General features: G+C 42.8%; 1 protein-coding gene across 3 annotated transcripts in view; it reads left to right on the top strand.

The window, feature by feature from the left end:
• LOC137369201 (transducin-like enhancer protein 1) overlaps positions 1–23162 on the top strand; it is a 159279-nt gene that overhangs the window by 122796 nt on the left and 13321 nt on the right. For all 3 annotated transcript variants that reach the window (XM_068030011.1, XM_068030013.1, XM_068030010.1), the window contains exons 14-15: positions 12548–12624; positions 14626–14875. In XM_068030011.1, the coding sequence (XP_067886112.1) occupies positions 12548–12624; positions 14626–14875 (327 nt within the window). The remainder of the gene's footprint in view (positions 1–12547; positions 12625–14625; positions 14876–23162) is intronic.

Here is a 23162-nt window from a genome sequence, read left to right as displayed (position 1 = left end):
ATGTACTGAAGTTATGAACATATTTGTCTTGTTTCACATCGTTGTTTTAAGATTTTGAGCATGTTATTTCCCTAATTGTAAAATTATTGATATCTAAAATCTGGTTGACCAAAGATCAGACTAGATAGCAGCCAAAATGCTTGTATCATTTAAAATAAACATTGAATATTGCTATTACTGAAATTTATACTCCCGCTGTCGAAATCGGCGGTGGGCGAAAACAATGCGGAGGTCCACACGTTGCGGAGCCACCGCGATCCTAAGCGTGGCAGCTCATTTAAATAGCCGGGGGTGGATTCCCCCCCCCCCCCCCCGCCACCGGATGACATGGAGGGGTGGGGCTGTCCGCCCCTGGCAATGGCATCAACTGCCTGTGCGCAGGCGCCGACGCTGTTTTTAATGGTCTCCCACCCCCCCGAAATAACCATAAAATTAATTACTTGCCCTCGCTCCACCCCCCAAACACTTAGCTTGACCACCTGACCTTCCCCCTCTTCCCACCCCCCCCAACCAAAGTGCAAAAGCTTTAACCAAAAACTCATGCAACCATCCCCTACACCAATGATGTTTCTTTGACCCCCGTTCCCCCCACTCCCGCATTGAGAAATTTATCTCCTTCCGCCCCCCCACCTCTCCACCAATGTTCCGCCTCGTTTCCCTGGACAGGGATCCGAAGGTGCGGGAGTGCCGGCCAGCAGCAGGAATGTCGCAACAGGACAGACGGCAGGAACGTAAATATAATTAATTCATTGATTTTAGTTTATTTAAATATTTAAATGGCGGTCCTGTCGACGAGCGGCAGGGTGGCCACCACGAGGCCTCGCCGCCGCTGGCAATATCAAGCCGGGCCCTTTCGGCATCGGGGTGTGTGGCAGCCCTCTCCCGGAAGCATTTTCCATTCCCCCCCCCCCCACCCCCATGACCCCCAACGTTGGGTGGGGGGGGGTGCTGTAAAATTCAGCCCCTTGTGTGTAAAATTACGAATAGCAAGATATTCAGAAAGTTGTACCACAAAGTTGCCAAATGTCAACATATTTAAGATGCAAATGTTCAAGCCTTGGTCTTTGCTGAGCCATCTGAGGTCTAGGTCAGTGATAGGGTTCTACATGCCAAAGACTTGCAGGTTGATAAGTAAATTGGCCATTAGCAATTGCCCCCCCCTAGTATAGGTAGGTGGTAGGGAAATATAGGGATGGGGATGTGGTAGGAATATGGAATTAGTGTAGGATTAGTATAAATGGGTGGTTGATGGTCGGCACAGACTCGGTGGGCCGAAGGGCCTGTTTCAGTGCTGTATCTTTAAATAAAAAAATTACTACAATTGGCCTCAATGCTCAAGGCTAAGGTGGGTAAATTGGTCAGAGTTCCAGTTCCTGATCCCTATCTACCAATGCCCATTAGAAGTTTGGATATATGGACGTTAGGTGAAATCAGGACTGAGTCAAATTGGAATTCCTTCTACATTAGCTGAAATGCCTGTCTGCCTACTCAAAGCTCCCACGATAAAATAGCCACTTTTACAAGGTTCCCGAGGGTGTTCGATTACTTTGGGACAACATTCCAACAATGGGTCAATGTTCTTAGGAGAGGTGGAAGGGAAGAAAATTAGGTAGGAAGAAACAAATGTGCATTCTTCCATCTCTTATTTCTTTCCACACCCCACCCCCCAACAAAAAAAATCTCCACTCAAGATAGAGCTGCACCCATCACTGTCACCACAGTATTATTGCTATGGTTCTGTTCATTGCTAATAGAATCCAGTTGATGCCATTAGGACTGGAATTGGATGGGAATAATGTTTAAGAATGAAGAAATTAAAGAAAGAAAAATGGGACTGATGGAACAAAGGAAAGTTCATAAGAATAAGGCAAAGCAAACATGAATGAAATGAGAATTAAATCAGTATAAAGGCAAACATTTTTTAAATGAAGAGCCCCAGTTCTTGTCAATGATGCTACCCATTCCTACTTGCCCTTTAGAAGGTTGTATTGGACCACCTTCTTGAACCACTGCAGTCCTTGTGAAGTAGGTGTACCCACAGTGCTATTAGCGAGGGAGTTCCAGGATTGTGACCCAATGATGCAATAGCGGTGATTTATTTCCAAGTCAGAATGCTATGTGACTTGGAGGGGAACTTACATGTGGTGGTGTTTCCATATGCCTGCTGCTTTTTTTTTCTAGGCAGTAGAGGTCACAAGTTTGGAAAGTGAAGGACCCTTGGCAAGTTGCTGCAGTGCATCTCATAGATGGTACACTCTGCAGCCATGCTGTACCAGTGTTAGAGTTATGCAGCACAGAAACAGGCCCTTCGACTCATCGTGTCTGCGCTGGCCATCAAGCACCTAGCTATTCTAATCCCATTTTCCAGCACTTGGCCTGTAGCCTTGTATACAATACATTTCAAGTGCTCATCTAAATACTTCTTAAATGTTGTGAGGGTTCCTGCCTCTACCACCCCTTCAAGCAGTGTGTTCCAGATTCCAACCACCCTCTGGGTGAAAGAATTTTTCCATAAATCTCCTCTAAACCTCCTGCCCCTTACCTTAAATCTATGATCATTGGTTATTGACCCCTCCGCTAACGTAAAAAATTTCTTCCTATCAATCCTATCAATGCCCCTCATAATTTTGTATACCTCAATCAGGCCCCCCCTCAGCCTTCTCTGCTCTAAGGAAAACAACCTTAGCCTATCCAGTCTCTCTTCATAGCTGAAATGCTCCAGCCCAAGCAACATCCTGGTGAATCTCCTCTGCACCCTCTCCATTGCAATCACATCCTTCCCATAGTGTGGTGCCCAGAACTGTACACAATACCCCAGCTGTGGCCTAACTAGCGTTTTATACAATGGTGGAGGGAGTAAATGTTTAAGGTGGTTTATGGGGTGCTAATCAAGCGGGCTGCTTTGTCTTGGATGGTGTCAAGCTTCTTGAGTGTTGTTGGAGCTGCACTCATCCAGGCAACTGGAGAGTATTCCATCGCTTTCCTGACTTGTGCCTTGTAGATAGTGGACAGGCTTTGGGGAGACAGGAGGTGAGTTACTCACTGCAGAATATCTAGCCTCTGATCTGCTGCTCTTTCTACAGTATTTACGTGGCTGGTCCAGTTAAGTTTCTGGTCAATGGTAATCCCATGATGTTGGTGGGAGTTTCAGCAAAGGTAATGCTGTTGAATGTTGAGGGTGGGGTTTAATTAGACTTTCTCTTGTTGGAAATGGTTTTTGCCTGGCACTTGTGTGGCATGAATGTTATGTGCCACTTAGCAGCCCAAGCCTGAATGTTGTCCAGGTCTTCATTATCTGCAAAGTTACAAATGGAATTGAACACTCTACAGTCATCAGAAAACACTTTTCACTTCTGGCCCTAAGATGGAGGGGAAGGTCATTGATGAAGCAGCTGAAGATGGTTGGGCCTAGAACATTGCCCCAGGAACTCCTACAGCGATGTCCTGGGGCTGAGGTGTTTGGCCTCCAACAACCATCACAAACTTTCTTTGTGCTAGGTATGACTCTAGCCATTGGAAATTTTTCCCACGGTTCCCATTGATTTCAATTTTGCCAGGGCTCCATGATGCCACACTTGGTCAGATACTGCCTCAATGTCAAGTGCAGTCACTCTCATCTCACCTCTGGAATTCAGCTCTTTTTTCCATGTTTGGACCGTGACTGTAATGAAAGCTGGAGCCAAGTGGTCCTGGCAGAACCTAAGTTGGGCATCAGTGAGCAGATTAATGCTGAGTAAGTGCCCCTTGATAATACTGTTGAAGACATGTTCCATTGCTTTGCTGATGATTGAGAATAGACTGATGGGGCGGTAATTGGCAGGATTGGACTTATCGTGCTTTTTGTGGCCAGGAGGTACCTGGGCGGTTTTCCATATTGTTGGGCAGATGCCACTGGAACAGCTTGGCTAAAGGTGCCGCTAATTCTGGAGCACACGCTTCAGCACTATAGTTAGGATGTTCTTGGGGGGCATAGTCTTTGTTGTATCCAGTGCACTCAGCTGTTTCTTGATATCATGTGAAGTGAATTAAATTGGCTGAAGAGTGGTATTGTGATGCTGAGTACCTCAGGAGGAGGCCAAGGTGGATCATCCACTCAGTACTTCTGGCTGAAGATGTTGCAAATGTTTCTGCCTCATATTTTGCACTGATGTGCTGGGCTCCTCCATCATTGAGGATGGGGATGTTCATGGATCTTCCTCCTCAGTTAATTGCTTAATTGTCCATCACCATTCACAACTGGATGTGGCAGGATTGCAGAGCTTAGATCTGATTATTGCATGCTGCTTCCGTTGTTTAGCATGCAAGTAGTCCTGTCTTGTAGCTTCAGCAGGTTGGTATCTCATTTTTAAGTATCCCTAGTGCTACTCCTGGCATGCTCTTCTACACTCCTCATTGAAGCAGAGTTGATCTGCCTGGCTTGATGCTAATGGAAGGGGGAGGGATATCTTCTCAAACCCAGAGGGTACAGATTGTGGTGGAATACAATTCTGCTGCTGCTGATAGGCCACAGTGCCTTATGGGTGCCCAGTTTTGAGTTGCTAGATCTCTGCTTAATCCATGCCATTTAGTTCAGTGATAATGTCACACAACATAAAAGCAAAATACTGCAGATGTTGGAAATCGGAAATAAAAATAAGAAATGCTGGAAATACTCAGCTGGTCTGGCAGCATCTGTGGAGAGAGAAGCAGAGTTAACGTTTCAGGTCAGTGACCCTTCTTCAGAACTGGCAAATATTAGAAATGTCAAAGGTTATAAGCAAGTAAAGCAGGGGTGGGGCAAGAGATAACAAAGGAGAAGGTGTAGATAGGACAAGGTCACAGAATAACTGACCAGAAGGTCATGGAGCAAAGGCAAACAATATGTTAATGGTATGTTGAAAGACAAAGCATCAGTACAGATGGGGTGTTAACAGACTGAAAATTGAACAGCAGCAAGTACAAACATGAAAAAAAAGTGGGTAAGCAAACTGAACAAACTAAGATGAAATAAAATAAACACACAAAAAAAAATATTAAAAAGAAAAAATAACTAAAAATAAAAGTAAAATGGGGGACCCAGCCTAGCAGCTATGCCCTTCAGGACTGGGCATGCTCTGTCAATACTGGTGCTGCCAATCTACTCTTGGTGATGGACATTGATGTTTCCCATCTAAGTACATTCTGTGCCCTTTCTGCCCTCAGTGCTTCTTCCAAATGGTTTTCAACATGGAGGGAGGGTGGTAATCAGCAGGAGGCTTCCTTGCCCATGTTTGACCTAATGCCATGAGACTTCATGCATTCTGGAGTCAATGTTGAAGACGCACAAGGGCACTCCCTCCTGACTGTGTACCATTGTGCCGCCACCACTGGTGGAACAGGACATACCCAGAGATGATGATAGGGGAGTTTGGGACATTGGCTCAAAGGCATGTTTCTATGAGTATGAATATTTTGACACAAATCCCCAGTTGTTAGTGAGGAGAGCTTTGCGGGGTTGACTGGGCTGGGTGTGCTTTTGCCTTGTCCAGTGTCTAGGTCAATGCAGGGTGGTCCATCTACTTTTATTCTTGCACGTTTTTGTAGTGGTTAAATACAGCACTTGAAACGCCATAGCATACAAGGCTACGGGCCAAGTGTTGGAAAATAGGATTAGAATAGTTAGGTGCTTGATGGCCGTCACAGACACAATGGGCTGAAGGGCCTGTTTCTGTGCTGTATAACTATGACTCTATGACTATGACAGCTGAGTGACTTTCTAGGCCATTTCGGTTAAGAGTCAACCACATTGCTGTGGGTCTGGAATCACATATAGGCCAGGCCATGTATGGACAGTAGATTTCCTTCACGAGAGGATGCTAGGAAGGTGGGATTAGATTGGGCAGCTCGTTTTTTTCGGCCGGCGTCGACACGATGGGCTGAATGGTCTCCTTCTGTGCTTTTTTTTTTATGGTTCTAGTGAACCAGATGGGTTGAAAGTTGATGATTTGGATAGCTGGGTCTTGGCACTCAATAGGCCTGGCTGTTAAATATGAAAAAGTTCATTTACACTCATTTTAACATTACATTGAAGAGGTATCATGCTAAAGTTGCAGTATAAATCCAGATTTGAGCGCACCCTCACTACAAAAACTAAAAGAGTGCAGAAAGTTTAGCCTTGGAATGTTTCACCACTGTTTGGAGTTCAACTCCAGTATGGTGTTTTGCACTGGGTTTAGAAGGTATCAGGGTGCCACTTTTATAAACCTATCTACAACTGATTTAAATATTTAGAATATGGACATTGCAGCCCACAAACTAAATATTTAAATTTAAACTGTGCGGAGAGGAACTCTGCGCATGTATAGTTAGTTACATGTTGTGTCAACCCTCCTGGGCAGGAACGTTGGAGTTCTAGCCAGGCAGTGTAAACAGGCTGAAACCATTCCCATTTAATCCTGCCTACTACTATCACCAGTTGTGTTCACAGCAAGAGCATTCACATTTCTGCTACCACTGGACGCGGCATGCTTGTTTCTTTTAGTGCTCAGTCTCTTCTTGCTGAATGTTCCCCAAGTGCTTGACCCCTTTGGACGCCCTCTCTGCTTGACAGGCAGCAGCTGGCAATTGCGGAGTCTCACAAGGCTCTGCATGGTTGTTTCAAGGGCGGATAGGGAAACATGTGGCTGTGTGCCCATGTGCACTGCTCTGATGGGACTGGAGAACATGCGGTGGCCCAGACAATGGAAATATTTTCAAAGCAACTTACAAAAGCAGAGCAACTTACCTTGGAACAATCTCCTGTGTCAAATAAAAATGAAGCAAGTCTCCAAAACGAATAAATAATTCAGATAAAATGCGAGAAAATGCCCGACGAAACCTCTCCTCCTTCCACTTTCAAAAAGTCGCGCCGAAGCTTTGACGCATGTGCAGAGGCCTACCTGGCGCGTTGCCCGAGGAAGACGACGTAACGCGATGACGTCATCTACGCATGCGCAAAACGGTCCTGGCCAGCGGGACCGCAGCGCATGCGCAGAGGGCATGAGACCGTCTGCGCATGTGCACACCGCGGCGCATGCTGATGGCGTCGACGATGACGTAGCGTTGTCATGAATTACTTTGTTTAAAAAAATCTATAAAATGAAATCCCTAAATCCCTGAGGAATATCTGGCAAATTCTAATCCTAAGGCTTTCTTGGCTAGACACTTTAACAATAATAAACAGGAACATTTGCCAGTGAAGCAATGCTATTAAAGAAATTCCAGACACAAAAGTTACAAGAAAAAGAAATAAAACTTCTTGACGATACCACGGCAGTGCATTAAAGATCTTTTGCACTTTGCTATGGGCTTTTACTGTAACAATGATCATGAAATGAATTACACAGCAATTTAAAAGTAACAAAATGTTTCTAATGAATTCGCACAGTGCAAAATGACAAAAACTCATTGCAAATGAAATATTGCTTACACAGATTAAATCTGCACTCAATAAAAAGTGGGGAATGAGTTTCCTCAGGGCTTCTCTGACTCACCTTGTTTATATGCGTAACAAGGTTTCCACCAGTATTGTAGTTAAGAGAGAATAGTTAAGGATATTCACCCCCAAGGATTGCTGCTATTGTTGTGCTGCAATGCACATGTTCTCAATGTTAAAATTAACATTAAAATATAAATCCCTTCAATCTATGGAGAAAGAATTTGAGAACTCCTTCACGCGCCCCAGCACTTCCTTTCTCTGATGCTGTCATAATTGAGGTTGTGAACTATCTAATATATAAGGACTTGGGCTTGAGCTCTGATACTAAATAGGTCAGGTTAAAGCTGCAGTGCCCAATTATTTTCTTTCCATATGTATGATCTAAAGGGGAATAGTATTGTGTTAAGGGAATACTTTGAATAAAGGTTGCCCTTCCCTATATGAATATACCAAATTTAATCTGATTTTCTCCCACCATTGAGGAGAAATTCCAAATTTAGATCCTCAAATGTTCTGCAAAGCACCTCTCCCCACAATGTCAAACTTAGCAATCAAGAGATTTGCTGCTTTTTATATTGCTGCAATGACACTGCTGTCTTCAAAGGAGTGGGGACAATTGTCTCCTCAGATAGTTCTCAACACATCCAGAGGCAACAACAGTGCCTCCTGCATCTTGGAATGTTGTTGCCAGAGTCGGGGCTGTTGACGACATAAATCAGCCCTGCTACATAAATAGGCTACTTGGGTAGGGAACTGTAATATTTTCAAATAAAAAACTAAAAATTTTGGGAACACAGCAGGTCAGGTAGCATCTGTGAAGAGAGAAACAGAATTAATGCTTCAGGTCAGTGGTCTTCTTCCAGCTCTGATGAACTGGAACAACCTGATAGGGTTTCCATCATTTTCAGTTTTTAATTCAGATTTCTAGCATCTGCAATATTTTGCTTTAATAATATTCCCAACTTGTGCTCATGGTCCGTTATGCAAAACTTGCAAGAGCCATAATAAACTATTGTTGTCCTTCCTCGACATCCCATAATAAACATCTTTAAACAAGACTTTTAAAACTGCTGTTGTTTTTTTTGAATGAATTAGATTTAAGCATGTTCTTTAGGATTTCTATAAATGGTTATGGTTCCTCATTTGAGCATAAAACTAGAGATAATACAAGTACTTGTAATTTAATTTTTTTTCCTGAGGTGATTATTGTTTTCATGGTCCTTAATTATTGCAATTCTTTTGACCAGGGATAACTTACTGTAAAACATAAAATTAAAATTGCAACTGGTGTGGTCTTAAATGAACTTCGGTCTTAATATATTGAAATGATGTCAAGTCGGTGACTCTGTTTTTTTAGTAATGTCATGAATTCTGTTTGAGATTATTAGAATTAGAATTAGAATTAGAATATTACAGCGCAGTACAGGCCCTTCGGCCCTCGATGTTGCGCCGATCATCTGACCTACACTATTCCATTTACATCCATATGTCTATCCAATGACCACTTAAATGCCCTTAAAGTTGGCGAGTCTACTACTGTTGCAGGCAGGGCGTTCCACGCCCCTACTACTCTCTGCGTAAAGAAACTACCTCTGACATCTGTCCTATATCTTTCACCCCTCAACTTAAAGCTATGTCCCCTCGTGTTTGCCATCCTCATCCGAGGAAAAAGACTCTCACTATCCACCCTATCTAACCCTCTGATTATCTTGTATGTCTCTATTAAGTCACCTCTCCTCCTCCTTCTCTCTAACGAAAACAACCCCAAGTCCCTCAGCCTTTCCTCGTAAGACCTTCCTTCCATACCAGGCAACATCCTAGTAAATCTCCTCTGCACCCTTTCCAAAGCTTCGACATCCTTCCTATAATGCGGTGACCAGAACTGCACGCAATACTCCAGGTGCGGCCTCACCAGAGTTTTGTACAGCTGCATCATGACCCCGTGGCTCTGAAACTCGATCCCCCTACTAATAAAGGCTAACACACCATATGCCTTCTTAACAGCCCTATTAACCTGGGTAGCAACTTTCAGGGATTTATGTACCTGGATACCAAGATCTCTCTGCTCATCTACACTACCAAGAATCTTCCCATTAGCCCAGTACTCTGCATTGCTGTTACTCCTTCCAAAGTGAATCACCTCACACTTCTCCGCATTAAACTCCACATTAGATATATTTGCACTTCTTGTCAACCTCAAGACTGTCAGTTTTCTCTCTTTTGAAATGGTGGCCCATGCTGCAGCAGGGTTCCATAGGTGCTTGCAACACTAGTCCCTTCTCAAATGACCATTCTTTGGGGCCTATGTAACATGTATTGGGAAGCTATTTGACATGGCAGGCATTACAGCTGTGCTTAATCCCAACTTTGCCAAATTTTTGTGTGCCTACACTTTCCAACAGGAAGCATTGGACCATAATTAAGAGGAGCAACCGTGATCACCTTCATCCCCAAACTTAAGGACACTGATACCAACTGTAGTGCTCACTGGGAACCATTTGTATTGTTGCTTTGCCAGGTTGGCTGTGGGGTTGCATCAGTGGCTGTCACTCACTACCCATGCAGTAGGTAGAGAGAAATCAGCCAGGGTACATCTTCCTTACAATTGATGGAAAGCACCCATGAATGCTGAACACAAGTAAAATGGGCTTAGTGAAATACCCTGCAAGGACTCACTGGGTTCATACATGAAACATGGCCACTTTGGTGAGATAACCGGAAGACTGCTGGCACATGAAAGCATACCTCAGCCTCAGTTGGAAGGGGAAAAATGAAATAGATCCATTGGACTATCAAGTTATAATAGGCTAACTGTAGGAAGAAATTAAGAGGTGAAATGATACTAGTCGGGCCCAGTGGTTTAGTACTCATTTAGAGATTCTCGGGGACTCCTGGGACCATGATGGCATAGTGGTAATATCACTGAACTAATAATTCAGAGGCCCAGGCTAAAACCTGGGGACATTGGTCCAAATCCCACCGTGGCAGTTGGCATTTAAATACAATTAATTAATAAAAAATATGAAATTGAAAGCGAGTCTCAGTAATGATGCCATGAAAGTATCATCGATAGTCGCAAAAACCCATCTGGTTCACTAATGTCCTTTAGGGAAGGAAATCTACCATCCTTACCTGGTGTGGTCTACATATGACTCCAGACCCACAGCAATGTGGTTGACTCTTAACTGCCTTCTGAAATGGCCTAGTAAGCCACTCAGTTCAAGGGAAATTAGGGATGGGCAACAAATGCTGGTCTTGCCAGCGATGCCCACATCCCATGAAAGAATAAAAAAATGCAAGTTGCCATAAAATTATTGTCCCTTTCTTGATGAACTTTTAGTTTTACTGATGCCTTTATCTTGTTGCCTGCCTCCATCCCCACCTCCACTGATGGAACTCTCATCCGTTAACCTCAACCCATCTGCCACTGAAACCCTTATGTCTTCTTGCCATCCTCCACCCACCATAAGCATCAGTTCATCCGAAACTCTGCTAGTTATATCTTATCCCACACCCAATCCCATTCACCCATTACCCCATCCCTGCTGGCCTACATTGGCTTCCAATTTAAATTTCTTGATGTTGTTAAATACTTTAATGGTCTAGTCCAATCTTATCTATGTAACTGTCTCCAGTCTTACTCTGCCTCTTGTACATCTTCTCTACCATTGGTAGCTGTCCCTTCAACTGCCTAGGTCTCGCACTCTGCAATTTCATACCTAAATTCCCCACCTCCCTTTTCACCTTTAAGAACCCCTTAAAACCCATCTCTTTGATAAAACATTTGTTAACCGCTCCTAATCTCTCCTTTGTTTTAACACTAATTTTCCTCTGTGGAGTACTTTTTTTTGCAAAGGAAGTTTTTTCCCCAAAATATACTTTATTCATAAAAATCTATATAAAAAAAATTCATTACAAAACAGTTCCAAGTTGACATTCCAGAAAGTGCAAAAGAAATCAGTTTTCTATATATATAGGAAGTACTATGTAAATGTATGCTGTTGATGTTAAAGAAAGATTTTGTATTTATATAGGGCTTGTATGAGCTCAGAACACCCCAAAACACTTTACAGTCAATTAAGTAATTTTGCAGTGGAGTCACAGTTGTAATGTAGGAAAGTTGTAATGTTATTTTTGTACTTCTTAGTTACTCTTAAAAGAAAGACTTTGAAGTTATACAGCTCTTTTCTGTGGGCATTTGTTTGAACAAAGAACAGTACAGCACACTAACAGGCCAATCGGCCCTCCAAGCCTGCGCCGATCTTGATGCCTGTCTAAACTAAAAGTTTCTGCACTTCCGGTGTCTGTATCCCTCTATTCCCATCCTATTCATGTATTTGTCAAGATGCCTCTTAAACGTCGCTATCGTACCTGCCTCCACCACCTCCCCCGGCAACAAGTTCCAGGCACTCACCACCCTCTGTGTCAAGAACTTGCCTCGCACATCCCCTCTAAACTTTGCCCCTCGCACCGTAGACCTATGTCCCCTAGTAACTGACTTTTCCACCCTGGGAAAAAGCTTCTGACTATCCACGCTACTCGTAACTTTGTAAACCTCTATCATGTCGCCCCTCCACCTCCGTCGTTCCAATGAAAACAATCCGAGTTTATCCAGCCTCTCCTCATAGCCAATGTCCTCCAGACCAGACAACATCCTGGTAAATAAAAGCAAAATACCGCGGATGCTGGAAATCTGAAATAAAAACAAGAAATGTTGGAACCACTCAGCAGGTCTGGCAGCATCTGTGGAAAGAGAAGCAGAGTTAACGTTTCGGGTCAGTGACCCTTCTTCGGAACATCCTGGTAAACCTCTTCTGTACCCTCTCCAAAGCCTCCATGTCCTTCTGGTAGCGTGGCGACAAGAATTGCATGCAATATTCCAAGTGTGGCCGAACTATTTGGTTTGGATTGTGGAAGAGCATGTTGATAATGTGACTCCCCACATTTGTATTTCTAAAACTAGTTCCTTTATTCCACTGGCAGAATCATAGACCCAAATGAATGCCAGTATATAAGTGACCAAAGACAACCCAACAAGCACTGTGGCCCCAAGAATGGATTACAGTTTTTAGAATTTTTTTACTTCGTTTATCCACTGGTTTTTAATTACAGGTTGGGTTCGACCCTCATCCTCACATGCGCGTACCTGGAATGCCGCCAAATTTGACTGGGATCCCTGGTGGAAAACCGTAAGTAACTAATGAAAATTATTCTTCTGTTCCAAATAGAAATATATTAATGTCCGTATAGTTTGTCTTAACATTACAAACTGAGCCTGGTTTTCCTTTCTGAATCTTAACATTGAAAGTTAATAAAAGGAAAATTCTGTGAATGCTGGAAATATGAAACAAAAACAAAAAGTGCTGGAAATACTCAGCAGGTCTGGCAGCATCTGTGGAGAGAGAAGCAAAGTTAATGTTTCAGATCTGTGACCTCTGCTTCTCTCAATATTGAAAGTTAGTTTTTTTGCTTTCTTTGAGGTAGTAATATCACTAATGTTCATTTTTGCAAACATTTATAACCATTTTAATTCAGATCAATGAAGGTAAAAATGCATATTTTTACACTTTGGATCTGTTGCAGTATTTTCATTGTCCACATATGTACAGTCTGCTCTTAATTCAGTCACTGAACACAAATTATGTTAAAATTCATTTTTTATCATTGAATTCCCATGTTGTGCTCTGATCATTGCTTCATTCAAATTATTGGATAATTTAAGATTTTTACTGCAAAAATGATGTTGACTTAAAAGGAATAATCGTTCAAAAAATTGATCAGGTTTTAAATTATTACTTTTCTGTGACTTGCACTGACTGCTGCATTTTGAGATATATGGACAGGGTATTGGGGGTAATGTGTTGGCATGGATTGAGGATTGGCTAACACACAGAAGGCAGAGAGCCGGAATTAGTGGGTCTTTTTCAGGTTGGAAAGCCGTATCTAGTGAAGTGCCACAAGGATTGGTCCTAGGGCCTCAACTATTTACAATCTATATATTATAACTTGGAGGAAGGGACAGAGTGTAGTGTATCCAAATTTGCTGACGAAACAAAAATAGGTGGGAAGGCATGTTGTGATGAGGACACAAAGAATCTGCAAAGGGATATAGATAGGTTAAGTGAGTGGACAAAAACTTGGCAGATGGAGTTCAATGTGGAAAGTGTGAGGTCATCCACTTTGGTAGGAAGAATAAAAAGGCAGATTATTATTTAGTTGGAGAAAGACTACAAAATACTGCAGAACAGTGGGATCTGGGTGTTCTTGTACAGAAAACACAAAAAGTTAGCATGCAGGTACAGCAAGTAATTAGGAAGGCAAATGGAATTTTGGCCTTTATTGCAGGGGGTTAGAGTTTAAAAATAGGGAAGTCTTGTTTCAACTGTACAGGGTGTTGGTGAGGCCACACCTGGAGTACTGTGTACAGTTGTGGTCCCCGTATTTAAGAAAGGATATACTAGCATTGGAGGCAGTTCAGGAAAGGTTCACCAGGCTGATTCCTGGGATGAAGGGGTTGTCTTATCAAGAACGGCTAAACAGGTTAGGCCTTTATTCATTGGAGTTTAGAAGAATCAGAGGTGATCTTATTGAGACATATAAGATTCTAAAGGGGCTTGACGGTAGATGTTGAGAACATGTTTCCACTGGTGGGGGAATCTCGAACTAAGGGACATAGTTACAGAATAAGGGGTGACACATTTAAAACTGAGACGCAAAAGAATTTCTTCTCTCAGAGGGTGGTGAATCTCTGGAATTCTCTACCTCAGAGAGTTGTGGAGGCTAGGTCACTAAATGTCTTTAAAGAGGAGGTAGATAGATTTTTGAAATCTCGGGGAGTTGAGGGTTGTGTGGAGCAGGCCTGAAAGAGGAGTTAAGGCCTGGGACAGATCAGCCATGATCTCATTGAATGGTGGGACAGGCTTGAGGGGCTGACTGGTCTACTACTGCTTCTATTTCTTATGTTCTTTGAATCCAGAAAATCTCAAGCCTTTTCATGTAGGTGAAATATGGCAACATTATTGTTAGGTTTTTTTAAAAACAGAAGTACCAGTGTTGTCAACTGTTAATTTATTGTGTGCAAACCGATCACTTGCAACAGTAAGCAAAAAATATTGAGAAGTGTGGATAGTATTGAGCAGATCTTAGCCCAAATCCTTGAGTTTTGTTTTCTTTCAACTTTTTCTAAATAGCGCCTATTCATTTCATGTTACTGCGGATGGACAAATGCAGCCTGTGCCTTTTCCTCCTGATGCCCTAATTGGACCAGGGATCCCAAGACATGCTCGGCAGATCAACACACTGAGCCATGGTGAAGTTGTGTGCGCGGTTACCATCAGCAATCCCACAAGACATGTGTACACTGGTGGGAAGGGTTGTGTGAAGGTCTGGGATATCAGCCAGCCTGGCAGCAAGAGCCCAGTGTCCCAGCTGGACTGCTTGGTAAGTGAATGTAAGCTACTGTTGAAATCCAGTTCCTCCTTTTGAGATTTAATCAGGGAAATGTGAAACAATTCTAGATATCTGTCTGTTCACAAATAAGGAAATAACAGAGAGTTCTGTTTCCAGATGTTCATTTTTAACATGAACTTTGGAATATTCCCATTTCCCCCATCAAAGCTAAGTGAATCAGATTTACCTGCAAAAATCAAACTGAATATTTATGAAAGGTTTGGTTGGACACCAGTATATATCCGCACCTGCAATTTCTTAAGAAATTTAATCTAATAATAAAGGATTGTTACGTTTGCAAAACCATTGACGAGGCAAGCCTTGGTGAGAATTTTTTAAGTTGTGTTTCCATACTGTTTTACAATTTCCACATTTTCTCGAATACAAAACTACATCAGAGGCAGGTTGAAGAGCTTCAGTTATGAAGATAGATTGGAGAAGTTGGGATTATTTTCCTTGGAAAAGAGCCAGCTGAGAAGTGATTTGATAGAGGTGTTCAAAATCATGAAGGGTCTAGACAGAGTAGATAGGGAGAAACTGTTCCCACTCGTAAAGGGATCGGGAATGAGAGGGCAGATAGTTAGAGTAATGGGTAAGAGAAGCAAAAGTGACATGAGGAAAAACTTTTTCATGCAGCGAGTGGTTAAGGTCTGGAATGTGCTGCCTGACAGTGCGGTGGAGGCAGGTTCAATTGAGGCATTCAAAAGGGAATTAAGACTGTTTTATGAAAAGGTTGCTAAATTTGCTGATGAGACAAAGATAGGTAGGAAAGTAGGTTGTGAAGCGGACATAAGGAGGCTACAAAGGGATACAGGTAGGTTAAGTGAGTGGGCAAAGATCTGGCAAATGGAGTATAATGTGCGTAAATTTGAAATTGTCCATTTTGGCAGGAAGAATAAAAAAATTATATTATCTGAATGGTGAGAGATTGCAGAGCTCTGAGATGCATGAATCACAAAAGGTTAATATGCAGGTACAGCAAGTAATTAGGAAAGCTAATAGAAAGTTGTTGTTTACTGCGAGGGAAATTGAATACAAAAGTAGGGTGGTTACGCTTCAGTTATACAGGGCATTGGTGAGACCTCATCTGGAGTACTGTTTATAGTATTGGTCTCCTTATTTAAGGAAGGATGTAAATGCGTTGGAAACAGTTCAGAGAAGGTTTACTAGACTAATGGGTGGGTTTTCTCATGAGGAAAGTTTGGACAGGCTAGGCTTGCATCCGCTGGAGCTCAGGACAGCAAGAGGCGACTTGATTGAAACGTATAAGATTCTGAGGGATCTTGACGGGGGATGTGGAAAGGATGTTTCCTCTTGTGGGAGAATCTAGAACTAGGGGTCACAGTTTAAAAATAAGGGGTCACCCATTTAAGCCAGAGATGAGGAGAATCTTTTTCTCTCAGAGGGTCGTGAGTCTTTGGAACGCTCTTCCTCAAAAGGCGGTGGAAGCAGAGTCTTTGAATATTTTTGAGACAGAGGTAGATAGATTCTTGATGAGCAAGGGGGTGAAAGGTTATTGGGGGCAGGTGGGAATTTGGAGTTGAGTTTACAATCAGATCAGCCAGATGTTGAATGGCAGAGCAGGCTCGAGGGCACGAGTGGCCTACTCCTGCTCCTAATTCATATGTTCGTAAGCCACCTACAATGACTTATGCACGTATATGCCCAGGTCCCTCTGCTCCTGCACCCCCTTTAGAATTGTACCCTTTATTTTATATTGTCTCTCCATGTTCTTCCTACCAAAATGAATCACTTCACATTTCTTTACATTGAACTTCATCTACCAACTGTCCACCTATTCCACCAAATTGTCTGTCCTTTTGCAGTTCTACACCATCCTCCTCATAGTTCACAATGCTTCCAAGTTTCGTATCATCCACAAACTTTGAAATTGTGCCCTGTACACCAAGGTCTAATATATATCAGGAAAAGCAAGAGCACTCCCAATGTCTCTCTAGTCAACTCTCAGAATGCAAATGTGCAACCATGTTTTCAGCTGGTTAACTCTGTTGGTTTTTTTAACCAAGTCATGTGCAATGTCCAGTAAAAAAGTTTCAAGTAGTGTCCCATATGACAAAATTAATGTTTCCATTTGTGATTTCCATCCGTTGCTGAATGAAATGCGACATTATGGAAGCATTTCATTTTAAGATAGAAGGAAAAGAAAATACAGGAAAGCACACATGTATTTCTCTCATTCATTCAGAAATCTTAAATTGTTTCAGTCCGTCTTTTCCTTGTAGCAGTGCTGCTTTAAACTGCCCCTTTTCCTTGAGGTGGGTCTGCGATATTTGTGTTGCCCAAGGGGTTTAAAGTTTCTTCACTATTAACTTGCAATACATTGGGAATGGGAATTCCAATAAACATGTGAATTTTGGGGAGGTTTGAGGCTTGCACGTTTCCATGATTGTCTAGGGTGCCTTTGTTCCTATTGGGGCCTGCGAGGGGGGATGGGTAGATTTAATTAGCCTTGGTTTGGAGCGTTGATCATGGGAGTCTGCAGTGGGTGGATCTACTCTGACCCCACTTTCAGTGCTCTGGTGAGTCATGCAAGTGCTTTTCACCAGGGTATTGTTAGTTCCTTTTTTTCCTGACTGTGGGGGTAGATTCTTTGCTGATCTTCCCTTTGTCCTCTGGGACATTCCTGCTTGCAGGTATTTGTCCAAATCCTACTGCACTCCCCTGTGGCGTTCAACTAGGTGAGGCATCACCCTCACTGCTTCTCTGCCCTCTTGAGGACTTTCTATGTCCCTGCAGGTTTCTGCAAATGCTGTTAGCGACGCTGATAGGGTGCTTTGGTTGTCTACCTTTACGTTGGATGTGAGGTCTAAATTTTCCAACATTTTGGGGTTGTCTGACTGGACAGTAGGGGTTTTCATTGGGAATCCTTCCAGACCTCCTTTAACCTTTCCTCTTTGTCCTTTTTGTCCCCTTTCTCTCTCAATCTCTGCCAGACCTGTTCCTGTCTGTCCCATTTTGTTCTCAGTAGGGGTCCCTTGCAGTTCACCAGCCCTCTGCTGGAGGGTGCTCCAAATGTCAGTGCAGAAATTCGGGGTGCAGACTTCACTGTAGGTTGGGGTTTCCCCTCAATCTGGCACATGTGGCAACTCCTACAGTACTCCACCACATCTTTGTGGAGTTTTGGCCAGTCAAACTGCTGACTTATGCAGGCTTTGTTGTTTTGTTGTATACCGACATGTACAGCCATTGTCAACTCATGGGCCATTCTTAATCATTAGCTCCGGTACCTCTGTGGCACAACTAACTGGTGAACCACTGTTCACTCTTTGTCCTCAGGTCTGTGAGGAGAACTCCACTTCATCATCAGTACCTTATTCTTTAAATACTAGCAATCAGGGACTCCCTCTGCTCCAATTTCAGTGTGGGCAGCCTGTGCTAACTCTCTCAATACTGGGTCGGCTCGCTGAGTCTTATTTAATCCATTCCTTGGTTCCTCTAACTTTCCAAAGAAAGTTTCAGACAGACAGACCTCATGGTCATCTGCCTGCAGTGCTAGTTCAGTCTCCTCTGGAGGAGCAGGTTTGGCCATGGCCCGGTACACTACAAATTCAGGGGAACTGCAGGGGACCGTCTCCTGCCACTGTGCTGTCTCTCTGACCTCCTGCGGTCCCTCTTTCACTACTGGGGAAGCTACCACCTTTGCCCCCACCAGATCTTTACCTAGGAGCAGGTCAACCCCGTCCACAGGTAAACTAGGGACAATCCCTACCCGTCCCGAAATTAGGTCGCACTCCAAGTGCACCTGGTGTAAAGGTATGGGCGTACACTGCTCTCCAATACCATTCACACCATTCTGGTGTTCACTGCACTCTCTGGGGAGAAAAGTCAGGCCTTTTCCCAGTAAAAGGAATTGGGTGACCTCTGTATCCCTGAGTATAATTACGGGCTTGCTTGTCCCACTCAAGGGATTATGGGGTGACACTCCCTTGGGATACAAAATCCTAATAGCCTTCAGAGATCCTAGTACCTTTTCCACACACTCAGCAGTAGGTCCACTGGACCTTACTGCTGTATTTAAAGCCTCAGCCTGCTCAGCTCTGCTTTCCAGCAGGGTCCCTTCTCCTTCACTGAGCGGGTGTGCCCTGATCAACTCTACAGGCTTTCCCCTTAGTTTCCAGCAGTCAGCTCTTAGATAACCTGCCTCATTACAATGGAAATACACAGGCCTCCGGGTCTCACTCTTGCTTTCAGCACCATCCTTCTTGGCTTGAGGAGGGCCCCCTGTGTGTCCTGCCTTTCTTTCTGTCCCAGGACTGCTGGGCTCATATTACCCTTCCACCTCTTTTTTCCTTTTTGGGGTTGTGGGGGTGTCTAGGGAAGGTGTTCCCCTGGGGAACCAACTTGTATATTAGAGAAACTCATCAGCCAGAACTGCGGCTTGCCTCGCTGTGTGTTCTTTTTGTTCCTCCACATGGGTCTTTATGGAGGGGGAGAGAGTTTTTAAATTCCTTGAGGAGAATTACCTGTCTGAGGTTTTCATAGGTCGGCTGTACTTTAAGAGCCCTCAACCACTGGTCAAAAGCCAGCTGCTTACTCCTCTCAAACTCCAAGTATGTTTGATCAGCTTGTTTCCGGAGGGTTCGGAACTTCTGGCAGTAAGCTTCCAGTACGCGCTCATATGCCCCGAGGATAGCATTTTTAGTCAGTTCATAATTTAATGAACTCTCATGTAACAACAGGGAATAAACCTCATGGGCTTTTCCAGTTAACTTGCTTTGCAGCAGGAGAGTCCAGCTCTCTGCCGACCATTTTAACTGGTTTGCCAGTTTTTCAAAAGGTACAAAAAATGCTTCCACGTCTCCCTCATTGAATTTTGGAATCAATTGAGAAAATGTTAAAAACTCAGCACACAGCCCCGCATTACTTATATTCTCCATGTTGTTCATGCTTTCACTGGGGTTACTCTGACCGTCCCCTAATTAATTCAAGCCACCTCAGCTCTCTTTCCTCCTGTCTTCTGGAAATTTCTTTCTCTCTCTCTCTCCCTCTTCTCTCTCATTTCTCTCTCCTCTGTCTCCCTTTCTCCCTCTCCCTGTCTTATAATTCAAGTTTCTTCTGTTCCAATTGTATCTTTGCTAATATTACCCTGTCTGACTCGAATTCTAACCTTGCCTCTGATTCTTCAGATTCGAGGGAAAAATGGTTGGCCACTAGTCTTAGGAGTTCAGATTTCCTAGCTTTGGCACAGAAAGTGATCCCACACTGCTCAGCCATATTCCTCAACTCCTCCATAGATAGTGCCCTTAACTTATCCCAAGTTATTTCACATTGGCTTTGGAAGGTACTGACTTTGGTCATGGAAATATTAGTATTCCAGCACACACAACCACAAGAAAACCTGTATTGAAGTCTTTTCATTTTTGATTGGGATCAATTTGATTTCCCACTTCCAATTTATTGTTTGTCTTTGGGTCCAATCCAGACGCTAGCCCCCAAATTTCTGTTACGACCAAGTGAGGAAGGGGTCTCAGACTTCTCTTTTGCCCCTTTTCTGGTTTGACCATAACAGGGTTTATCGTTTAAAACACAGTTTTTAGCTTACGATCTCAGTGAGCCTTTGCTCACTGCTCTCTAATTGTAATTGCAAATGAACCAATCAGACAGGTTTTCTTAGGTTTAAACAAGAAAGATGTAATATTATTAGCCTTATTACCTAACTCGGTTAAAATTACTAAGATACGCGACGCAACCACGCTAGCATGCATACAACGAGAGGCACACACAAATAGATACAGAGGGGAAGAAAGAATTGGGGGTGGGTGCTGATGTAGGGTTGCCAATAGTTGGAATTCAGTTACTGTCTTTTATCTTTGATGTAAAGTCCTTAGTTGAAGCTGAGGGCTTGGAATTCTCGCTGGGGCCCAGTGCACACTTTCGGACTTGCTTCTCTGATACCAGAAGGCTGAAGAGAGGTTTCAATTGACTTCATGGGGTCACCTGTAAAGTTCTGTAGTCTTGAGGCTTATGCTGCCACCCTGGCTTTCCTGGGACTCTGATGGAGAGAGAGAGACAGAGAAAGGAATACCTTCCTTCTTTCTGTTCAAATCGCAGTCTGTGTGGCACAATTCAAAAAAGGCCCCCAGTCTGGCCAGCAGGTAAGTCATGTGACCCTTTCTTTGTTTGAAACAGCAGCTTCTTGCAGGTTGCGGTTGCTGGACTTCAAAGCTTTCTAGGCACACTAGATGGGGGGTGGAGTTCTGGCTCTTACACAGACAAGATGTGGATCATCACTATTGCCCAGACCAATCTTGCTAATTGAATCAGTAAGCACCCCCATTGTCTCTCTATTCAACTGTCTCTCAGAATGCAAATGTGCAACCATGTTTTCAGCTGGTTAGCTCTGTTGGTTTTTTTTAAACAAGTTATGTGCAATGTCCAGTAAAAAAAAGTTTCAAGTAGTGTCCCATATGACAAAATTAATATGTTTCCATTTGGCAGGTGTGATTTCCATCATATCTTCACTCAGCTAATTCCATATCCATGTTACTACTGTCGCTTTTATTCCATGAGCTATAACATTGTTCACAAGTCTGTTGTGTGGCACTGTATCAAACGCCTTTTGAAAGTCCCTGTACACCACATCAACTGCATTGCCCTCATCAACCCTGTTACCACCTTAAAAAACTCCAGCAAGTTAGTCAAACATGATTTTTCTCTTAAGAAATCCACGCTGGCTTTCTTCAATTAACCTACATTTGTCCATGTGACTATCTTTTAAGTACAGAGAGCCTATCCAATACCACCTCCTTATCAATTTTAAACCCTTCTAGTGTCTGAATTATCTCCTCTTTCACCATTGCCTGGGTTGCATCTTTTTCCATGATAAGGACAGATACAAAGTATTCGTTAAATACCTCAGCTATGCCCTCTGCTTCCATGCGTAAATCCCCTTTATGGTCCGTAATTGACCCAACTCCTCCTTGTACCACCCTTTTACTATTTATATGTCTGTAGAAAACTTTGGGATTCCCTTTAATGTTAGATGTCAGTCTCTTTTCATGCTCTCTCTTTGCTTCTCTTATTGGCTTTTTCACTTCCCCTCTGGACCTTCTATATTCAGCAGGATTCTCGATAGTGTTTTCTATCTGGCATTTGTTATAAGCACATTTTTTCTTCTTTTTCTTAATCTCTACCTCTTTTGTCATCCAGGCAGCACTGGATTTGTTCACCCTACCTTTCCTCTTTGAGGGATCATACCTTGACTGTGCCTGAACTATCTCTTCTTTGAAGGTAGCCCATTGTTCAGCTACCATTTTTCCTGCCAACCTTTGTCTCCAATTTAGAGTGGCAAAATATTTTACAATCTGATTCTTTTATTATTGAATGAAAGATGTCCAATCCTTTGTGTAGTTGTACTCTTGATGTGTTCTAATGTTGGAAGCTATGGGATTGAAATATTATTATCTAATGTGAGTTTATCCAAATTTCAGGCATCCTTTGTGACATTTTAAACTATGGGGTGGGGGGGGGGCAAGAATTGTTTAGAAGTTTTAATATAAAAAGTGAGGTTTTTTTTCTGTGCTTATAGAGCAGCTTACTGTCAACAAGTTTGAATCTTTGTATGTAGCTTTAGATTTTTTGGGGAAAATGATCAACTGAATACCCGGAGTAGCTAAGTGATAAATTTCAACATCTGCCTTGTTGGAAAGAATTGCTCAGTAATGCAGCACTGATTGTAAGGTACAAGGATAAAACAAACACAGACTGCTTGCTTCATGTATTAGCACTTCCAGAAATCTGTTTTTTCAGCCCAGATTTCAGCTGTGGTCATTGAAACCATTTGTACAGATGAGGAATTTATTATAATTACATGTGGCTGACCACAAGGTATCATAAGAAAATCTAAAGGGACCACCACACTTTCATTGAAGGAACCAAGTAACTTTTACAACTTAATAACTTTTTCTGTTTGTAAATGGAGAACTGAACTGGTATGAAGACATTTTTATGGATGTATTGGAATTCAAGGTAAACTTGCGGGTGAATTATTGGATCAAGAAGACTTGGTTTAAGGAACATTAGAAAATGTTATCCAACTCTGGCTGATCAGATAAAGTCTTTGCCTCTTGGTCACCATGTGGAAACAGTGAAAATTTACACTGACCATAACTCAGCACTAAATTATCAGTCTTATTTAAACCACAAATATGGCTGGTGTGCAAAATACACTGGTGCCTGGAGCATGCCCACTTTGAAAGCTCATGTCTATGTAAACATTCAGTCTTGAAAGTGATTACTGGCAGTTTTTCCAGCTTGC

Source organism: Heterodontus francisci, chromosome 4 (genome assembly GCF_036365525.1).
Source record: "Heterodontus francisci isolate sHetFra1 chromosome 4, sHetFra1.hap1, whole genome shotgun sequence".
In the NCBI taxonomy this organism is placed as follows: Eukaryota; Metazoa; Chordata; class Chondrichthyes; order Heterodontiformes; family Heterodontidae; genus Heterodontus; species Heterodontus francisci.
The sequence above is the reverse complement of the archived record's forward strand: the minus strand, read 5'-3'. Positions and strand labels throughout refer to the sequence as shown.